This window comes from Centruroides vittatus, unplaced genomic scaffold, assembly GCF_030686945.1.
Source record: "Centruroides vittatus isolate TY-2023 unplaced genomic scaffold, ASM3068694v2 contig_639, whole genome shotgun sequence".
In the NCBI taxonomy this organism is placed as follows: domain Eukaryota; kingdom Metazoa; phylum Arthropoda; class Arachnida; order Scorpiones; family Buthidae; genus Centruroides; species Centruroides vittatus.
The window spans coordinates 26,187-44,115 of NW_027122393.1; the positions used below are offsets into that span (position 1 = coordinate 26,187).

The following is a 17,929-nucleotide window of genomic DNA, read 5'->3' on the forward strand; positions in this document are numbered from 1 at the left end:
TTGCAGGTCACCCCATCCAGCCAGTCCAGAACCGCCACCAGCCGCCAATGCTCCAACCAATGCCAATGCCACCCCTGAAGACATACCATCGTGGGTCCTGGCCTGGAAGGCGCGATTCGACTCTGCTGTTGACGAGGACATGCTAGAGAGAATTCTAGAAGACCTCGTCTACCTGCTGCGTGACATGTGTAATGTGAGACCAATTAACCTTGATCCTCGCCACCGCAACAATCGCCAGCCGCCTGGACAACAAGACATTGCACAAAACGCAAGTGAAATTCAGAAACTGTATAGAGCAAACAAGAAACGGGCATTCGCTGCTGCCACGGGGGAACGTAATAGGTACTGCAGCATTCCGAAGGAACTAATAAACGAGCATTTTACATCTATTCTAGGCTCCTCTCCAGCCACTTCAGACCAGCTCCCACTTGACAACCTGCAACCACCTGAATCAGGGAACGACCCGCTGGACCCGCCATTCACACCGGCAGAGGTAGCTGATCGCCTACGCCGAGGTAGGAATACCGCCCCGGGACCTGACATGGCATTCGTTACACCCATTGGCGTCGCCTCGATCCTGCAGGCCACATCCTCTCACCCATCTTCAACGCAGTAAGGCGCACTGGTCACATCCCCTACGCCTGGCAGATGTCTACCACGATCCTCGCCTACAAAAAAGGCCCTCCGGACGAGATACAGTACTGGCGCCCGATTTCGCTCTCTTCCACGCTGGGCAAGCTTTACACTGCCTGCCTCGCTAACAGACTCTTGAAGTGGTGCGAACTCAACAATAGATTGTCTCCATCTCAGAAGGGTTTCGTCCACTATGAGGGCTGCCAGGATCATAACTATATCCTGCAGACGATCATCCAAGATGCCAGGCGCCAGAGACGATCTTGCCACATAGCTTGGCTTGACCTCTGTAATGCCTTTGGTGCTATCCCACATGAAACCCTGTGGAAGAGCCTGGCCTGGATAGGCCTTCATCCTAATTCAGTCGACACTATCCGTGCCCTGTACACTGGCAGCACCACCCGCATCAGGACATCCAATGGCTACCTTCCTCCTATTCCCATCCTCTCAGGCGTCCGTCAGGGATGCCCCATTAGTCCAATACTTTTTAACATCGCTCTGGAGGTGAGCATCAGGTTAACATCATCATTGGACACGGGCTATAACCTTTACGGAAATAAGTTCAACATCCTCGCCTACGCTGATGACGTCACCCTGATCAGTGAGACAGAACAAGGCCTCATCGACCAGCTCCGCTCATGGAGACCTGGGCAAACTGGGCGGGTGTCCGCTTCAACCCAAAGAAGTGTGCCTCGCTTTCAGTCAACGAGAAAACCCACACCACTGACGACACAAGATTCAAAATCCAAGGTGAGTATGTTCCCTGTTTAGGCCCAGATGATGTCTACAGTCACCTAGGAGTGCCTACAGGCTTCGCCACAAGCTGGACCAGTCCGGACCTAATCAACTCCATCCTTCACAACCTAGAGAAAGTCCACAACTCCAAACTTGCGGTGTGGCAGAAGATTGACGCCGTTAACACCTTCTTGACTCCCCCCGTCTAATCTTCCACCTCACTCTAGGTACTGCCTCCAAAAAGGCAATGAACAAACTTGACCGGACAGTCAAAAGCTACGCAAGAAAATGGCTGAATCTGCCACAACGTGCCAGCCCAGAACTCCTGTATCTTGCCAACAATCAAGGGGGTGCAAACCTGCTCCCCTGCAGCGCCCTTGCTAACGTGGCACAAATTTGCCACGCTGTCCGCCTCTTCAACTCCAGAGACGACAAAGTCAGCACCACCGCTGTAAACGCCCTCACCACCGTAGTCCAGAAAAGAATCAGACGGCCAGCATCACCCGAGGACTGCTGCGTCTACTTAAACGGCTCGATGGAGAACGAGTTCGGCGGCAGCTCTAAGGACATCAGATCAGCATGGACACGCTTGAGGGCAGCCAGCAGACGACTATGGAAGTGAATGCCGGTTCAATGGATCCCCGGCGAAAATTCTCCAACCCTGTTCTACAACGGCGCTCCAAACTCCTCAACTCCCTGGTAAGAATCACACACTTAAACTCTCTCTTACAGAAACCCGACCAAGGGAAAGCCTTCCACGTCACGGCGATGAACTGGGAAAGCAACCATTTCCTCCGCAATGGTAAATATACCCAATTTGCGGACTGGAGGTTCGTCCATAGAGCGCGTCTCAGCGTCGTCCCGCTACGAGGCCACAAGCGCTTCGGTAACTTACCAAACGTTGTCGGCGGTGCAACCACACCAATGAGACGCTGGCCCATGTGCTATGCCACTGCCCGTCGAACATGGTGAGTATTACCAAGCGCCATAACAGCGTCCTCCAACGCCTCGTTGCCGCTACCGACAAAGGAAACGCCCAGTCGTACGTCAACCAGAAAATTCCGGGATTCCACCAAAACTGCAGACCGGACTTTGTACTCGTCAACGACCAAGCCAAAACAGCCACGATTATCGACGTTGCAACACCTTTTGAGAACGGCAGGGATGCCTTCGCCAGAGCCCGGGAGGAAAAGACCACAAAACACCAAGAACTGGCAAACTTCTTCCGTGGACAAGGCTATGATACATACATAGATGCCTTCATAGTGGGCGCCCTGGGCGGCTACGACATCTCCAACGAAGCAACCCTCAGACGCCTTGCAATTCATCGAAACTACGCAAGCCTAATGAAAAAGCTCATGGTGAGTGACTGCATCAGACAAAGTCGTGAAATATACATCCGACACCTGGAAGGAGGTAACGACAGACGCAACACCCGCCAGGCTCCATCACATCACAGCTCTGTAAGAAACTAACTGTATAATTTGGTCAGGCTATGTACCCTTGTACCCAGTAACACCTCTGTTGTACTTTTTGTCAGGCTATGAGCCCTTGTACCCGGTTCCATCTTTCTCCTCGGTGAAAGTCCGTGCTCAGTCCTGTAGCACATTCCTTCTCCATTTGGTTTGTAGCCCCGGTACTGTCGGTGCCGTAATAGCGCACCTGGCTGCGGTACCAACACGGGACAGGATCGGGCATGGACAACCGCTATTCGAGGTTGCCTCCCCTTTGCGCTTCAGCGCGCTGTCATCATACATCAACTTCTGTTTTGGCTGGCAATATGTGCCCTTGTAACCGCGTACACTCTCTCATCCCTTTGTATTGTTGTTTCAGGCTTGCGCCCTTGTCAACCGCGATTTCCATCCTTTGTACTATTGGAGCACCTTCCACTCCTCTGGAGTAATTTGTAAATCTCGGGCCCCTGCCATGAGATGCTTCATTTCCTTGGCTCTTGTATATATGACTGAGCCTCACCCTTTTTGTCCCAGTCACCCAAGTGACTTTGCTCCCATTCGCGTATAGCTGGCAATGTGCCCGTGTTATGCGCTTCACATATATACCACTTTGTTTATTTTTTATTCATTCTCTTAAATACCATATTGTAAATTTTATCATTACCTAATAAAAGGCTTTTAAATCTGTTCTTATCAGCTTAATGCCAAAGCATCAAGCTGACCGCCTTCTTCCGCAAAATTCGCCGACCGGACTCCGAGCCTCCCGCTCCCCGGGGGTAAGTATCTTTTTGGTTTTTCTGTCCTATCTCTTCTCACTTCCGCTGGAAGAGCGGCCTGCACGGTTTAAACGCACCGTGTATTCGCCGATTACGCAGGTCTCTCCCGCCACCTCCGTAGGATACATGGAGGCCACCTTGCTTTTGAGTGCTGAGCATGTCGTGTCCGCTCTCTGAAGCTGAAGGAACTGAAGCTTCATCAAGCCAAGTCGGCTAGCTGCTCCAGCCAGCTCCCAGCCCTGTCACCCAACCACTCTGCACGAGACCCGAAGTTGCGTGGCAAGATCCCCAACAACGTCCGAATGTGCAGCAACCCTGACGAGATCGATTTAGCTTCTCAGGACTCCGCTAACAGTGATGGCAACGAGTCTACTATCATTCCACCATCTACAACCACACGTAGGACAAGGAGGCGCAGAAGACGTAACCCAACACACCGGCAGCCCGTCACCCAGGCAACTCCGCCGGAGCCATCTTCACCTGATCTATGCAACGCCCGGGCCACCCCTCTAGCCGCCGACAACAGCCGCGACACGCCTCCGCTGGTGCATCGCCCCTGTCGGCCCAGACCATCGCTGTCTCCAGCTTCAACTGCTGATTCTAACCTCGGGGCCACCCCTAGCATTTCTCTCCCTACAGGTCTTACCACCTCAAGCCCACAGCCCACTGCTGCTATCCCAGCACCACTGATCAGCGCAGACCCTCCGCCGCAGCCGACTGACATCATCACCTGCCCTGCAGACTGTCGGACCAATGCCAGCCAACATCAGCCTTCCCTCTCAGACAGCCACCAGATCAGCACCAACAACTAGCAGCACTCCACCGCCTTGGGTTACCGCCTGGTGTGAATAATTCAATTGTGCACTGGACTAAGACATGCTCCAGCCCATGCTAGATGACCTCATCCATCTTGCCCAACGCATGATGCCACAGCAAAGAAACGTACGCAACAACGGCCGACGTCGTAATCACCAGCACAGCCACCAACTCGACCATCGTCGCAACTCAAGCTACGCCGTAGAAGCCAGTAGAATCCAGCGCCTCTACCGATCCAACAGACGCAAGGCGTTCGACGAAATCGTCCGCGGCACCGAGCGCTTCTGCGACATCGGTAAGGCTGAACTAACCGAACATTTCTATAATACTTACAGCTCTGCATTGCCGTCCTCGAATTCACTGATTCTACCACCAGCACTGCAACCATCCACGGACAGCCAACTGTGTGATGCCTTCACACCATCAGAGGTAGCCGCTAGACTCAACAAGTGCCGCAACACCGCCCCTGGCCCGGATGGCATACGGTACTACATCTGGCGTCCTATGGATCCCCAAGGGCACATCCTGGCAGCACTCTTCAACGCAGTACAGTGTATTGGTTTCATCCTTCAGTGCTGGCAAGTCTCCACCACTATACTCCTCCATAAAAAGGGCGATCCGCGGAACATCAACAACTAAAGACCGATTGCACTTGCCAATACCCTTGGTAAGCTATACTCGGCGTGCATTGCACACCGCCTCCTCCGCTGGTGTGAAACCAACAACGTCATCTCGACAACCCAAAAGGGTTTTCTGCGCTATCAGGGCTGCTCAGAACACTCATTTACCCTACAGACTGCGATTCAAGATGCCCAACGAAGAAATAAGGAGTGCCATGTGGCATGGCTGGACCTCACTAACGCATTTGGCTCCGTACCCCACTCCACCATTCTTGCCTGCCTCAAATGGAGTGGTCTGCACCCTTCGTCAATTCAATGTATCAGCGACTTGCTCACTGGATGTCACACTCGCATCCGCCTCAAACACCGGACTGACAGACCCCATCCCCATTATGGCCGCCGTCAAACAGGGCTGCCCGCTAAGCCCAATTTTCTTTAATCTTGTCATTGAACCAGCTCTCCGGCTCACAACTGACCTCCACGTTGGGTATAAACTCTACGACCAGACTATCTCCACCCTCGCCTACACAGACGATATTACTGTAGTCAGCAGCACGCCAAAGGAACTCCAGGACCAGCTGGACCTCCTCACCTCATGGACACGCAACTGCAAACTCACCTTCAACCCGGCCAAATGTGCCTTGTTATCCATCACCAGTAAGTATCACTGCTCCAACAGTACCCAATTTACCATACAAGAAGCAGCCATCCGTAGTCTGTCTAAAGAAGATCACTACCACCACCTGGGCATACCGACGGGGTTCACTATGGGACTATCAACAGATCAAACAGCTAATAGCATCCTTCGCGACCTTAAATCCATCGACGAATCTCCACCTAGCCCCGTGGCAGAAGGTCGACTGTATCAACACATTCCTCACTCCCAGACTGACGTTCCACCTCACCTTAGTTAAGGTCGCTAAAAAGAAGCTCAATACTGTCGATACCACCATCAAGCGCTATGTCAAACGTTGGCTATACCTCCCTCAGCGCGCAAGCGCAGAGATTGTCTATACCTCGTACCTCCAGGGGGTGCCAACGTTACACCTTGTGGCATCCTTGCCGACATTGCGCAGGTAAGCCATGCGGTTCATCTATTTCTTTCTAGAGACCAGCTCACTTCCAGCTTAGCGACCAAGTCCCTATCTCAGGTTGTGGAAAAGCACATACGACGGACACCAAGCGACACCGACATATGTACCTACCTATCTGTTCCATGGACCAAGAATTCGGCATGGATTCCTACAACATTCCATCCCTGTGGACCCGCCTGCGTATGGCTGTCCGCCGTCTTAAGAAGCGTGTCGATCTCGACTGGCATCCAGGCAACGACGGGCGAATCATCCTCACCGTCAACACTAAACCGGTCACTTCAGCCTCCGCTACCAGAGCCATGTCTGACGCCGTGAGAGAGTCCTTTCTCGCCTCCTTGGTTCGCAAGCCGGACCAAGGCAAGGCATTCAAACTCATAGCCAGCAACCCCAACAGCAACCACTTCCTGTCTGAAAGTAAATACACTAGGTTTGCCGACTGGCAATTTATCCACCGGGCCAGATTGAGCGTCGTCCCTCTACGAGGCCTTAGGCGTTTTGGCCATGCTAGCCAAACCTGTCGAAGATGTCAACGCCACCGCGAGACGTTAGCGCACGTCATCAACCATTGTCCGCCGAACTTCCGGCAAATTACGTTGCGCCACAACGCCATCCTTGACAGGCTCATCAACGCCATCGATCGCCGTAACCTTACTATCTTCTCTAATCAACAGATCCCAGGGTACCCCGACACCTGCCGCCCGGACCTCGTCGTGCTCAACGAACAACCGAAGACCGCCACCATCGTTGACGTCGCGACGCCTTTTGAAAATGGCGAGGACGCCTTCTGCCGAGCCCGAGCTGAAAAAATACGCAAATACCAAGCTCTCGCCGGCCACCTCAGGAACCAGGGCTATGAAGTACACCTTCATCGATGCTTTCATCATAGGAGCCCTAGGGGGGTATGACGCCGCCAATGAAGGTGTACTTCAGCGACTTGGCATCAAACGTGGCTATGCCAAAATCATGCGCCACCTGATGGTCAGCGACTGTATCAAATAAAGCAGGGACATCTATACCAACCACCTCAGCAACCGGCAACATCATCAACGTTTGACTCCCGTGCCCCTCAGTGGAAGCCTGCGTTCAGTCCCGCTGTAAATTCCTCCTCCCTGGAGTTTGAGCCCCAGTACCGTCGGTGCCATTTTACAGCACCTGGCTGCGGTACCAGCACGGGGCGGGATTGGGCATGGGTGACCGCTGATAAGGGCCCCTTCTTGGCTACCTAGGCCAACTACGAGTGCATCCATCATTTTGTATATTCATTCATCTAACTGGCAAATGCCCATGTAACGCGTCTGTTACTTTTTTGTACCGCGTCTCCACTTCTTTTGTTTATTCTTTGGCTGGCAAGTGCCCGTGTCATGCGTTTATTGTATATTTGTTAGCTGGCAATTGTGCCCATGCACCGCGCTTCTTGCTGCAACATAGCAGCCCACGCGCTTCATCCTTAGTCCAACCTTGGACTATTTGTTTACTTATTTTACACCATTTGTCTTTTTCACTGGCTGGCTATGTGCCCATGTGCATCCTATTGTCTACCCATGTGGGATTGTTCCTTTCGTGTAAATTTTATTATGTCCTAATAAATGGCTTTTAAATCTGTTCTTATCAGCTTGATGCTCTGTCATTAAGCTGATCTCCCGCCATCACCGCCACGACGACCGGACTTCGAGCCAGCTGCTCCCCGGAACCCTGGTAAGTTTGTTTTATCTACTCTCCCTGTCCTACCTCCTTTTCTCTTCCGCTGGAAGAGTGGCCTGCACGGTTTAAACGCACCGTGTATTCGCTGCTCGACCAGCAAAACTTGCTACTGCGCCACCCACCTTAAGTGGGTGACTGCACTAGTTCCTTCCTAATAGTGAAAGTCTTAATACTTTCGCTACTACTTTCTTCCTCTTCCTGCTTCCACTCGGTTGGTCGCCCTGCGCCCCAGGAAGCTTTCTCCCCTGCTTTCCCCTTTTTCTATCTGCTCACATTTGATAATGGCAGTCTCGCCAGAAGCGACCATAGTCACCGTCTTGGTGCCTTTGCACCCTCCTCATGGGTGCCGTCTATGCCTGCCAATCCCCCAAGATTACTCGGACCATGCCGGATTGGTTAAGCACCTAAAGCATGTGCACGGCACATCCCTTCTGTTCGAGTGCAGAGCTTGCGAACTGGTTCTAGACCAAATCAAAAGGATCAAGCTCCACCAGCAAAAATCGGAGATCTGCAGAAACAGCATCGCAGCAGCTTTGCCTCCGCTGCCCCTGCCGCCAAACCGCAAGAAAATCTGCATTCCAACTAGGCCACGGAAGAAGTACTCCCCGAGGAAACGCTGGAAAACAGCACTACCTCAGGCCTCGGACAGCGACTTTTCGGAGGACAAACAGCCTCAACTGACGACCAGAGCTTCCACTTCCAGGACTCGTCGAAGGACGCGACCAGCGGCCCCTCCCTCACCGGAGGACCACGACAAGCCAGCCTCTCCAACGGTCTATGCACCGGCCTGGCCTAGGAGGTCTGTAGGATCAGCTAGCTCTCCTACTTACGCTGAGGTGTTAGCGACCTCTCAATCGGCTACCTGCACTCCGCCAGCATTAAACAACCTACAGCCACGTGTGGTCCTCAGTAGAACAGACGTTCCTCTTCTATCAACCCCAACTGGGCAGCTTTCACAGCAAGCCTCGAAGCCTCCGCCAGCCTCTTTTTCTTCCCGTTTCAGGTCAAACCCTCTACACCAACCGGCGAGCTCAACCTCTCCAAGCCCACCTCCAGATAACTGCACTCCCAGTCTGGAACATGCTGATGAAGTCTCCATACCAACTCGCCCACCTTCACAATCTCCTTCGTTGAGTCAGCCCAGCCAGACCAGCACATCAACTTGGATAAAGGCCTGGGTACAGCGCTTCAATTCTGCAGTGGACGAGGACATGTTGGAAAACATGCTGGACGACCTAACGCACCTCGTTTACAATATAAACAGCATACGACCCGAGCTTGCACCCTCCCTCAGTCAATTGTCGCTCCAACCATAACAACGCTCAGCGCCAGGGAGAAGACGGCTTCAACGCCAGCTACATACAGAAGACCTACCGAATCAACCGTAAAAAGGCGTTTGACATTGTCCAGAAAGGTGGTCGTAAATTCTGTGGGATTCATCTTGACGTCATAGAGGAACATTTCAGGTCAGTCTTCAGTGACAATAACAACTCTCGCACACAGGTTCCCATCAGGAACGTCAAGCCTCCTCCTGTTAACAACGACCCGCTTAGCTTTCCTTTCACACCAGAGGAAGTCGCCATCCGTCTGCAAAAAGGCAAAAACACGGCACCGGGACCTGACAACATCAGGTACCATCATTGGCGCAAACTAGACCCCGGTGGCCACATTCTGTCAGCAGTCTTTAATGCTGTCAACTGCACTGGCCATATCCCGCAAGCCTGGAAGTGTTCGACTACTATCCTTGCCTATAAGAAGGGTGATCCATCAGATATCGGCAACTGGAGACCTATCACTCTATCAGCAACTTTGAGCAAACTGTACACCGCCTGTCTTGCCGATCGCCTCCTGCGTTGGTGCACCAGCAAGAACTGTCTCTCCCCCGCACAAAAGGGGTTCATGAGCTACGAGGGGTGCCTCGACCACAACTTTTGCCTGCAAACCATCATCCAAGACGCTCGGCGGAGTAGGAAGGAATGCTACCTCTCCTGGTTAGACTTCGCCAACGCCTTTGGGTCGATCCCCCATAGCACGATCTGGAGTAGTCTAAAATGGTTAGGCCTGCACCAGGACTCCATCGACCTCATCCAGAACCTTTACGACAACTACAGCACCCGCATCCGCACCAACGCAGGTTACCTCCAGCCCATCACTGTAAACTCGGGCATCCGCCAGGGGTGTCCAATCAGCCCCATTCTGTTCAACCTAACTTTGGAGGTAGGTATCAGGATGGTCGAATCCCTGGACCTAGGCTACACTCTCCACGACCATAGCTTTGGCATCTTAGCTTATGCCGACGATGTGGTACTTGTTAGCAGCTCGCAGCCAGGCTTAAAATCTCAACTTGATAGCCTCCTTCAATGGGCTGACTGGGCAAGCATAAGTCTTAACGCAAAAAAGTGTGCATGCCTATCAATTCTAAGTAAAGAACACACAACCGGACCTTTGTCCTTGAGCATCAATGAGACCGCAATTTTAATGTCGGGCCCAACGACTTCTATGACCACCTGGGCGTTCTGACTGGCTTCTCCACGGGATGGACCTCCACCAAGGTGACGGACAACGCTCTCAAGGAGTTGGAGAAAATCCACTTTTCCAAGCTAGCCCCATGGCAGAAGCTGGATGTGGTAAATACTTTTGTATTACCTAAACTAACTTTCCATTTAACTCTAGGTACAACGCCCAAAAAAAAATGGACAATATTGACAAAACCCTGAAGCGATACGCCAAACGTTGGCTCAATCTTCCACAGTGTGCCAGCAACGAAATCTTATACCTTACGTACAACCAGGGAGGTGCCAACTTTCTCCCACTGAACACATTTGCTGACTTAGCCCAGGTGAATCATGCCCTCCATCTCTTCGACTCTCGGGACGAGCGGGTTACCAGTCTGGCCACGGGGGCCCTCGCCACTGTCATACAGAAACGCATCAGGAGAACCCCCACCAACCCGGACTTTTGCATTTACCTGAATGGCTCACTAGAATAAGAATTTGGATTTAGGTCACATGATAGTAGGTCTGCCTGGACACGTCTCAGAGATGCCACACGTCGACTACAGAAGATTTTCCCTATCGAGTGGATCCCGGGTGATGGTTCCCCTCTGCTTGCAATCAACAGCAACATAGTCCGGAAAAAAAGCTGCAGTAACATCTTAAGCAGCCTGGTGAGACTTAAACATTTAATGGGTCTTCACAGCAAGCCTGACCAAGGTAAGGCTTTCTGCCTCACCAGTGTGTGCAAGGAGAGCAACCACTTGTTACGGGATGGCAAGTTCACCCAATTCGCTGACTGGCGTTTTTTTCACCGTGCCCGTTTGAGTGTGGTTCCACTTCACGACCACAGGCGCTACAACAATCTTTCTAAAAAATGTCGCCGTTGCACTCACCATAATGAGACTCTGGCACATGTGTTGTGCCACTGTCTTCCTAACATGAGCAACATAACGAAGTGCCACAACATCATCTTGCAACGTCTGGCGAATGCAATCAACAAAAAAGACGGCAACCTCTATGTCAACCAGCGTATTCCGAACTTCCCCGGAAACTGCAGACCAGACATCGCTTTAATCAACAAGAATACCAAGGAGGCAACCATTATCGATGTCACTGTACCTTTCGAAAACGGGGAAGATGCCTTCTCCACTGTGAGAGCCACAAAAATAAATAAATATCAAGACCTTGTGGCCTTCTTTAGAGGTAAGGGCTTTAACACCTTCTTAGATGCTTTTGTTTTATGTGCCCTTGGTGGATGGGACCCGGCGAACGACTTAATCCTACGACGTTTGGCGATATCCAGAAGATACTCAACCCTAATAAAGTGCTTGATGGTCAGCGACACGATAAAAGCTAGTCGCGAAATCTACATCAATCACCTAATGGGACACAACTCCGGAAGTTATACTCCTACCCACCCACCCCGCTCTCACCCCAACCGTAAATAATTCATCCTCTAAAACTCAGAGACTTTTGTTCTTTCCTCCTGCCGTCCATGGATCTTGCATCAACATTTGTACATAATGTAAATATCGCGAGCAGGCTCTGTGCCCGTGTAAACCGCGCTCTTCACCATCGCTTGTACTACATACTGTATCTTTGTTTTTATGAACAACTGACTAGGTGCCCATGGAGGTGTCTCCGTCAACGAAACGGTCGACTTGCTTTAATTCCTACATTTATATCATTTGTAATTATTAGTGGTAATTGATTTAATAAAAAGTTTTTAAATCTGTTCTTATCAGCTTGATTAATCTTGGTTAATCAGCTGATCTACCACCCTTTTTGGATGCCGACCGGATTACGAGCCTCCAGCTCCCCAAATCATAGGTAAGTGTGTTTTTGTTGTTTCTCTGTCCTACCTTCTTCTTACTTCTGCCGGAAGAGTGGCCTGCACGGTTTAAACGCACCGTGTATTCGCTGCTTGACCGGCAAAACTTTCTATCGCCCCACCAGCCTTAAGCAGGTGGACGCTCTAGTCTTTTCATAGTAGTGAAAGTCATAGAACTCTCTCTACTCCTTTCTTCCCCTTCTAGCTTCCTCTTGGTTGGTCGCTGCTGCGCCTCAGGAAGCCTTTCACCAACTTTCCTTCTTCTCTATCACCTCACGTTTGATCTTGGCCATGCCCTCAATCTCTGTACTAGTTCCACTCCGCCCTCCTCATGGCTGCCCGTTGTGTCTGCCAATCCCGCGTGAATACATTGACCACACCGGCCTCGTCAGGCACCTCAAACAGTAACACGCCACTAGCCTTCTCTTCGAATGCAGTGCCTGCGGTTTAACCCTCGACAAGCTCAAGGCAATGAAGATCCACCAACAGCGTGTCGCTCTTGCCGCACTTGCATCGAGGCGCATACGCCTCCTGCCCCGGTTCCTGCTGACCGGAAAAAAGTCGAACATCCCATTTAGGCCTAGGAGGAGGTACAGGACCAAGAAACATCTAAACCAAGCCCCACAGGCACCTTCCACTCCAGACGAAGACTGCTCGTCATGCCCGTCGTCGCCACCATCCCCCGTCGCTCCTGCTCGCCCAAGGAGGTCCACTAGGCCAGCACGCCGTCTTCTCGACAGCCAGCCCTCACCGACCAACCAGCCATTTAACGCTGCCTCTCTGGTCCAGCTCCCAGTTGCTGCCCAGTCTCTCCGCCCAGCCTTACGGGCACCCACAGGACTCCACCACTGCCAACTTCTACAACTCCGTCGCCACCTGCCCCTGCAGTGGCATCGTCCAGCCCTCCACCTGTCTCTTTGCCGCTGTCTTATGCGGCAGCCTTGTCACAGTCTCGTTACAGGTACCCGGTTGTCCAGCTGTCACCATGCGATGTACAACCCTCACCAACTCTTATCGCTACTCCACCGTCCATGCCGGTGCCAGCCCGTCTCCTCGCCTCCACCCCTCCAGTCACCCACCTCCGACCCCGCCCACCCCCTAGCTGGGTGACCGCCTGGAGCGACAGGTTTTCTTCAGCCTACGACGAGGACATGCTGGATGCCATGGTCAACGACCTCGTCATTCTCGCTCAAGACATCTGCGTTATGGCTCCTTATAGGCCTACGCCCAACGGCGAGTCGTCTCTACAAGACATCACAGCCGACCTGAGGCGAATCCAACGCCTCTACCGCCTTAATAGAACTAAGGCCGTCTCCTGAATTACCAACGGCCAACCAAAGTACTGCCAAATCAACGGTTCTGTCATCCACGAACATTTTACCAACATCTACTCCTGCAACTCCCACGTCTGTCAGCCTCCTCCATCTTTCATTCCTGCTTCCACGGCTGTTCCCGACTCCAACAACCCCCTGGCGATACCCCTCAGCCCTAGGGAAGTCGCTTCCAGACTTCAGCGCTGCCACAACACAGCACCGGGACCCGACGGCCTACGCTATCACCACTGGTCGCGTACCGACCCTGATGGCATCATACTCTCCAGTGTATTCAACGCAGCCCTTAGGCTCTCCTCCATCCCGTCTAGCTGGAGACGCTCTAACACCATCCTTCATCCACAAACGTCGCGACCTGCATAACATCAACAACTGGCGGCCAATCGCCCTTTCCAACACCTTGGGCAAGGTCTTTTTGGCCTGTTTGGCCAGCAGACTCCTTTCCTGGTGCACTGAGTACAACATTCTTTCCAACGCCCAGAAAGGTTTCCTTCGCCACGAAGGCTGTCTAGATCACAGCTTCTTACTTGAAGCCGTCATCCAGGATGCCAGACGCAAGCGTAAATCCTGCCATATTGCTTGGCTGGACATCGCCAACGCCTTTGGCTCGGTGCCCCACAGCACCATCATCAGGTGCCTCGAATGGTGCGGTCTACATCAAGACAGCGTCTCCATCATCAACAAACTTCTGCGCCATAACTCCACCAAGGTTCGCACCAACCAAGGCCTTACCAACGACATTGCCATCAACACTGGTGTCAGACAGGAGTGCCCACTCAGCCCCCTGCTCTTCAACCTTGTTATCGAGTCGGCCATTCGCTCTGTCAACCTCCTGCATCAGGGATACCATCTCCTGGACGAAGAAATTGACATCCTCGCCTATGCAGACGACTTGGTACTAGTCAGCCCCACCCCGACGGTCTGCAACAACAACTTGACCGCCTCGACGAATGGGCCACCTGGGCTGGCCTTGCTTTTAAGCCAAGTAAGTGTGCCACTCTTTCTATTCTAGGCGAGAAGTATACCACCAGCAGTGACTCGTTCACTCTCCAAGGTTCAACACTTCCCCACCTTCAGCGTGACAGCTCGTACCCCTACCTCAACATCCCGACCGGTTTCTCTAACTGCCACACCGACGACGACATCATTTCGAACCTCATGGAGGACATCACTCTCCTGGACCGTGCCAAGCTTGCGCCTTGGCAGAAGATTGATGCAGTGAACACCATCCTTCTTCTGCGACTAACTTTCCATCTACTTCTTGGATCCACCCCGAAGAAGGGTCTCCACGAGCTGGATCGCCACGTCAAGAAGTGCGCAAAGAGGTAACTCAACCTGTCCCAACGCGCTAGTCCAAAACTTATCAATCTTCTGCACGACCGTGGGGGAGCAAACATCACCCCCTGCAGCATTCTGGCCGACATCTGCCAAATGACGCATGCTGCCCATCTTTTCAGGTCCCGTCACCGCCATCGCCATCGGCACTCTTCGCAACGTCGCTGGCCACCGCATCCGCCGTGAGCCGACCAACGAAGACCTCTGCTCCTTCCTCGACGGCTCCATGGAGGGAGACCTCGGCCTTCCCTCCAAGGACATCACCTCCGCATGGACCTGCCTTAGATCTGCCACCTGACGCCTTCAGAAGCTTTTTAACATCTCCTGGTCATTTCTTGACGGCACCTTCGTACCAACGATTGACGGAGCCCCCATCTCTCGCCAGGCTTGCACCAAGGTCTGTACCAACCTGGCCAAGACGGCCATACTCAACTGCCTCCTCCGCAAACCAGACCAAGGGAAGTCTTACCAGTTGATCGCACAACATCCTGTAAGTAATCACTTCCTACGTGATGGTCTATACACCTCTTTCGCAGATTGGCGGTTTGTTCACCGCACTCGTCTTAGCGTCGTGCCTCTCCACGGCCACCGCCGCTTCAGACACAGATCTAAGAAGTGCAGGCAGTGTAACCACCCCTTAGAAACCCTTGCCCATGTTATCAACCACTGTCGCCCCAACCTAAGGCTTGTCACGCAACGCTGCAACGCCACAACGCCATACTGGACCGCCTAAGACACGCTGTTGACAGCCAGAACCTCAAAATCTTCTGTAATCAGCGTATCCCTGGGTTTGACGACCGGTGCCGCCCCGACTTGGTAGCAATAAACGATGTCACCAAAACTGCCACGATTGTGGATGTCGCTATCCCCTTTGAGAATGGGCATAGCGCCTTCAGTGTCGCCAGGGACACCAAGACCAGTAAGTACTTTGCATTAACACAATTTTTCAAACAACAGGGATATGACACTTTCTGCGATGCCTTCATCGTGGGATCGCTCGGCGAATATGACCCTAACAACACCGCTGTCCTACAACGCCTTGGCATCAGTCGCAAATACTCCCGAATGATGTTAAAACTGATGGTGAGCGACTGTATCAGGTAGAGCCAAAAAATATACTGCAATCATCTGCGTTACAACGCCGGCCAGCATCATCATCAGCCCACCATCATCGACAGGCCACAACACAACATTGGCTACTAAACTACCACCATCTCTTGTGTTCCTGCTGGCTGTGTGCCCATGTCGCAAACATTCATTATTGTCACAACCTCTTGCCTCATTCAGGCCTTCCCAGCTGGCTTTGCGCCCATGTCACAAAGACCACTACTCGGTCTGCTCATCCAGCCACCCATAAGGCTGCGATCTTGTACATATTCAGTTCGTTTTAACCTCTCACTTGTTTACACTCTGCCAATTTATCTTACACCCTTGTATTTTATTTAGCTTCAAATAAAAATTTTTTTAAAATCTGTTCTTATCAGCTTGATCTATTAGCTTGATTCCTGTCTATGCTTGCCTCCGAGGACGTCAACTGGACTTCGAGCCACCTGCTCCCCAGCCGTCTGTAAGTACTTTTAATACTTCTCTATCCCCTCCTCTTCTTATTTTTGCCAGAAAGAGCGAGCCTGCACTGTTTAAACGCACAGTGTATTCGCTGCTCAACCGGCAAAACCTTCGTCTATCGCGACACCAGCCTTAAGCGGGTGCTGCACTAGTTCTTCACTCCTAATGTGTGCTCGCATCAGGAACTTTCTTCTTCTCCTGACCCCTTCTTGGTTGGTAGTTCTAGCTCCCCAGAGGGTTCTTCATCTCCTGTCCTTCTATTCTACACTTTGGTCTTAACCATGCCATCAAGTGATGCTGAGGTGACCCTCCTGGTCCCTTTGAGCCCTCCTTATGGATGCCCACACTGCCTCCCTGTAATCCGAGACTACGTTGACCACAGCGGCCTTTCTAGACACGTTCGGCGCATTCATCATGAATCCCTCTTATTCGAGTGCAGGCCTGCGGCTTAACATTAGATGACCTGAAAGCCCTCAAGCAGCACCAAGCCAAGAACACCGCTTGTGCCTCCCAGATCCCTGCAGTCTCTCCAAGCTCCAGCCGAGATCCTAGGCAACATGTCCGCCTACCCAACCACTCAAGCAGTCGCCGCCGTCATCGTGCCTCCACCCAAGACGTCGCCCCCACTGTCGAGGGTTCTCTACTTGCAGCCTCTTCGTCACCACAGGAACTTCAGGCCTCACCCCCTGTAAGTAATTCCAACTGGAGGCCTCCCAGTTTAACCAGCAACGAGATTCCTACTACTCCCAGCCAGCCTCGTCACCCCATAAAAGAGCCCATCAATCAAAACTCACCTCTGGCTTGCTCTGGTCCACCCCCTTGTGCCCCCTGCAACTCAGGACTACACGCCAGCTCGTGCATCTCTGTCGACGCCGTCGCACCAGGATGGCTCCATCCACGTCCTCTCCTCCTTCAGCGGTTTCAGCTACCTTGGACTCTCCAGCCACCATTTCCACAAGCCTCAGGTGTACATCTCAGAGTTCACCAGCTCCCTCCACTCCTCATACCATCGCTCCGCCCCCGGTTCCGGTTTCTCAAGGGCCTTCAGGCTCGCCTGATCTGGCTTCCCCGCAACAGGTCGCCACCTCAAGTACCCAACCTGTAGATTCCACCAGCCCCGCCTACCGTTCCTTCTTAAGTCACCGCCTGGGAAACTCGCTTTTCTTCTACTACAGTTGGTTGGTTGTTGGTTAAAGTTTATTGGCACAAGGGCCACATAGGCCAAGCTGCGCCACAACTTATGGTATATATATGTACATAAATAACAATAAAAATGAACAAACCGAAAAAACAAAAAAACCAAAAACAAAAATACAGTCAAACCTGTTTTTATGCGCTCTTTTTATGTGCGATTTTTATTTGTGCGATTTGTTTAATGCGAATTTTTAATTTGTGCGGTATAGTTGGCGACTAGTCTCGTGCGATTCGTCATGTCTTACGTTGACTTATTATAGCTAAATAAACTTATTATAGCATAAATGCACTTATTATAGTAATATTATTGCATGAATATGCGAAAAATGAAATAATTTACTTTTTAAG

At 51.9% G+C, this 17,929-nt stretch overlaps 3 protein-coding genes across 3 annotated transcripts; all 3 read left to right on the forward strand.

Annotated features, from left to right (window-relative positions):
* The first annotated feature begins 4,474 nt into the window (after positions 1-4,474).
* LOC136979779 (uncharacterized) lies at positions 4,475-5,053 on the forward strand. Its single transcript, XM_067275809.1, has one exon. The coding sequence runs from the start codon at positions 4,475-4,477 to the stop codon at positions 5,051-5,053; it is 579 nt and encodes a 192-aa protein (XP_067131910.1).
* Positions 5,054-6,229: 1,176 nt separating this feature from the next.
* On the forward strand, positions 6,230-7,033 carry LOC136979780 (uncharacterized). The gene has a single exon (XM_067275810.1). The coding sequence runs from the start codon at positions 6,230-6,232 to the stop codon at positions 7,031-7,033; it is 804 nt and encodes a 267-aa protein (XP_067131911.1).
* Positions 7,034-8,110: 1,077 nt separating this feature from the next.
* LOC136979781 (uncharacterized) lies at positions 8,111-10,349 on the forward strand. The gene is made up of 2 exons (XM_067275812.1): positions 8,111-9,076; positions 9,156-10,349. Exons 1-2 carry the CDS (start codon positions 8,111-8,113, stop codon positions 10,347-10,349), a joined length of 2,160 nt encoding a protein of 719 aa, XP_067131913.1.
* Positions 10,350-17,929: the final 7,580 nt, after the last annotated feature.

Coding starts and splice junctions, on each gene's coding strand:
- LOC136979779 (XM_067275809.1), top strand. CDS start 4,475: ATGCTCCAGCCCATGCTAGATGACCTCATCCATCTTGCCCAACGCATG.
- LOC136979780 (XM_067275810.1), top strand. CDS start 6,230: ATGTACCTACCTATCTGTTCCATGGACCAAGAATTCGGCATGGATTCC.
- LOC136979781 (XM_067275812.1), top strand. CDS start 8,111: ATGGCAGTCTCGCCAGAAGCGACCATAGTCACCGTCTTGGTGCCTTTG. Junction 9,077..9,155: donor TGGACGACCTAACGCACCTC/GTTTACAATATA, acceptor AACAACGCTCAG/CGCCAGGGAGAAGACGGCTT.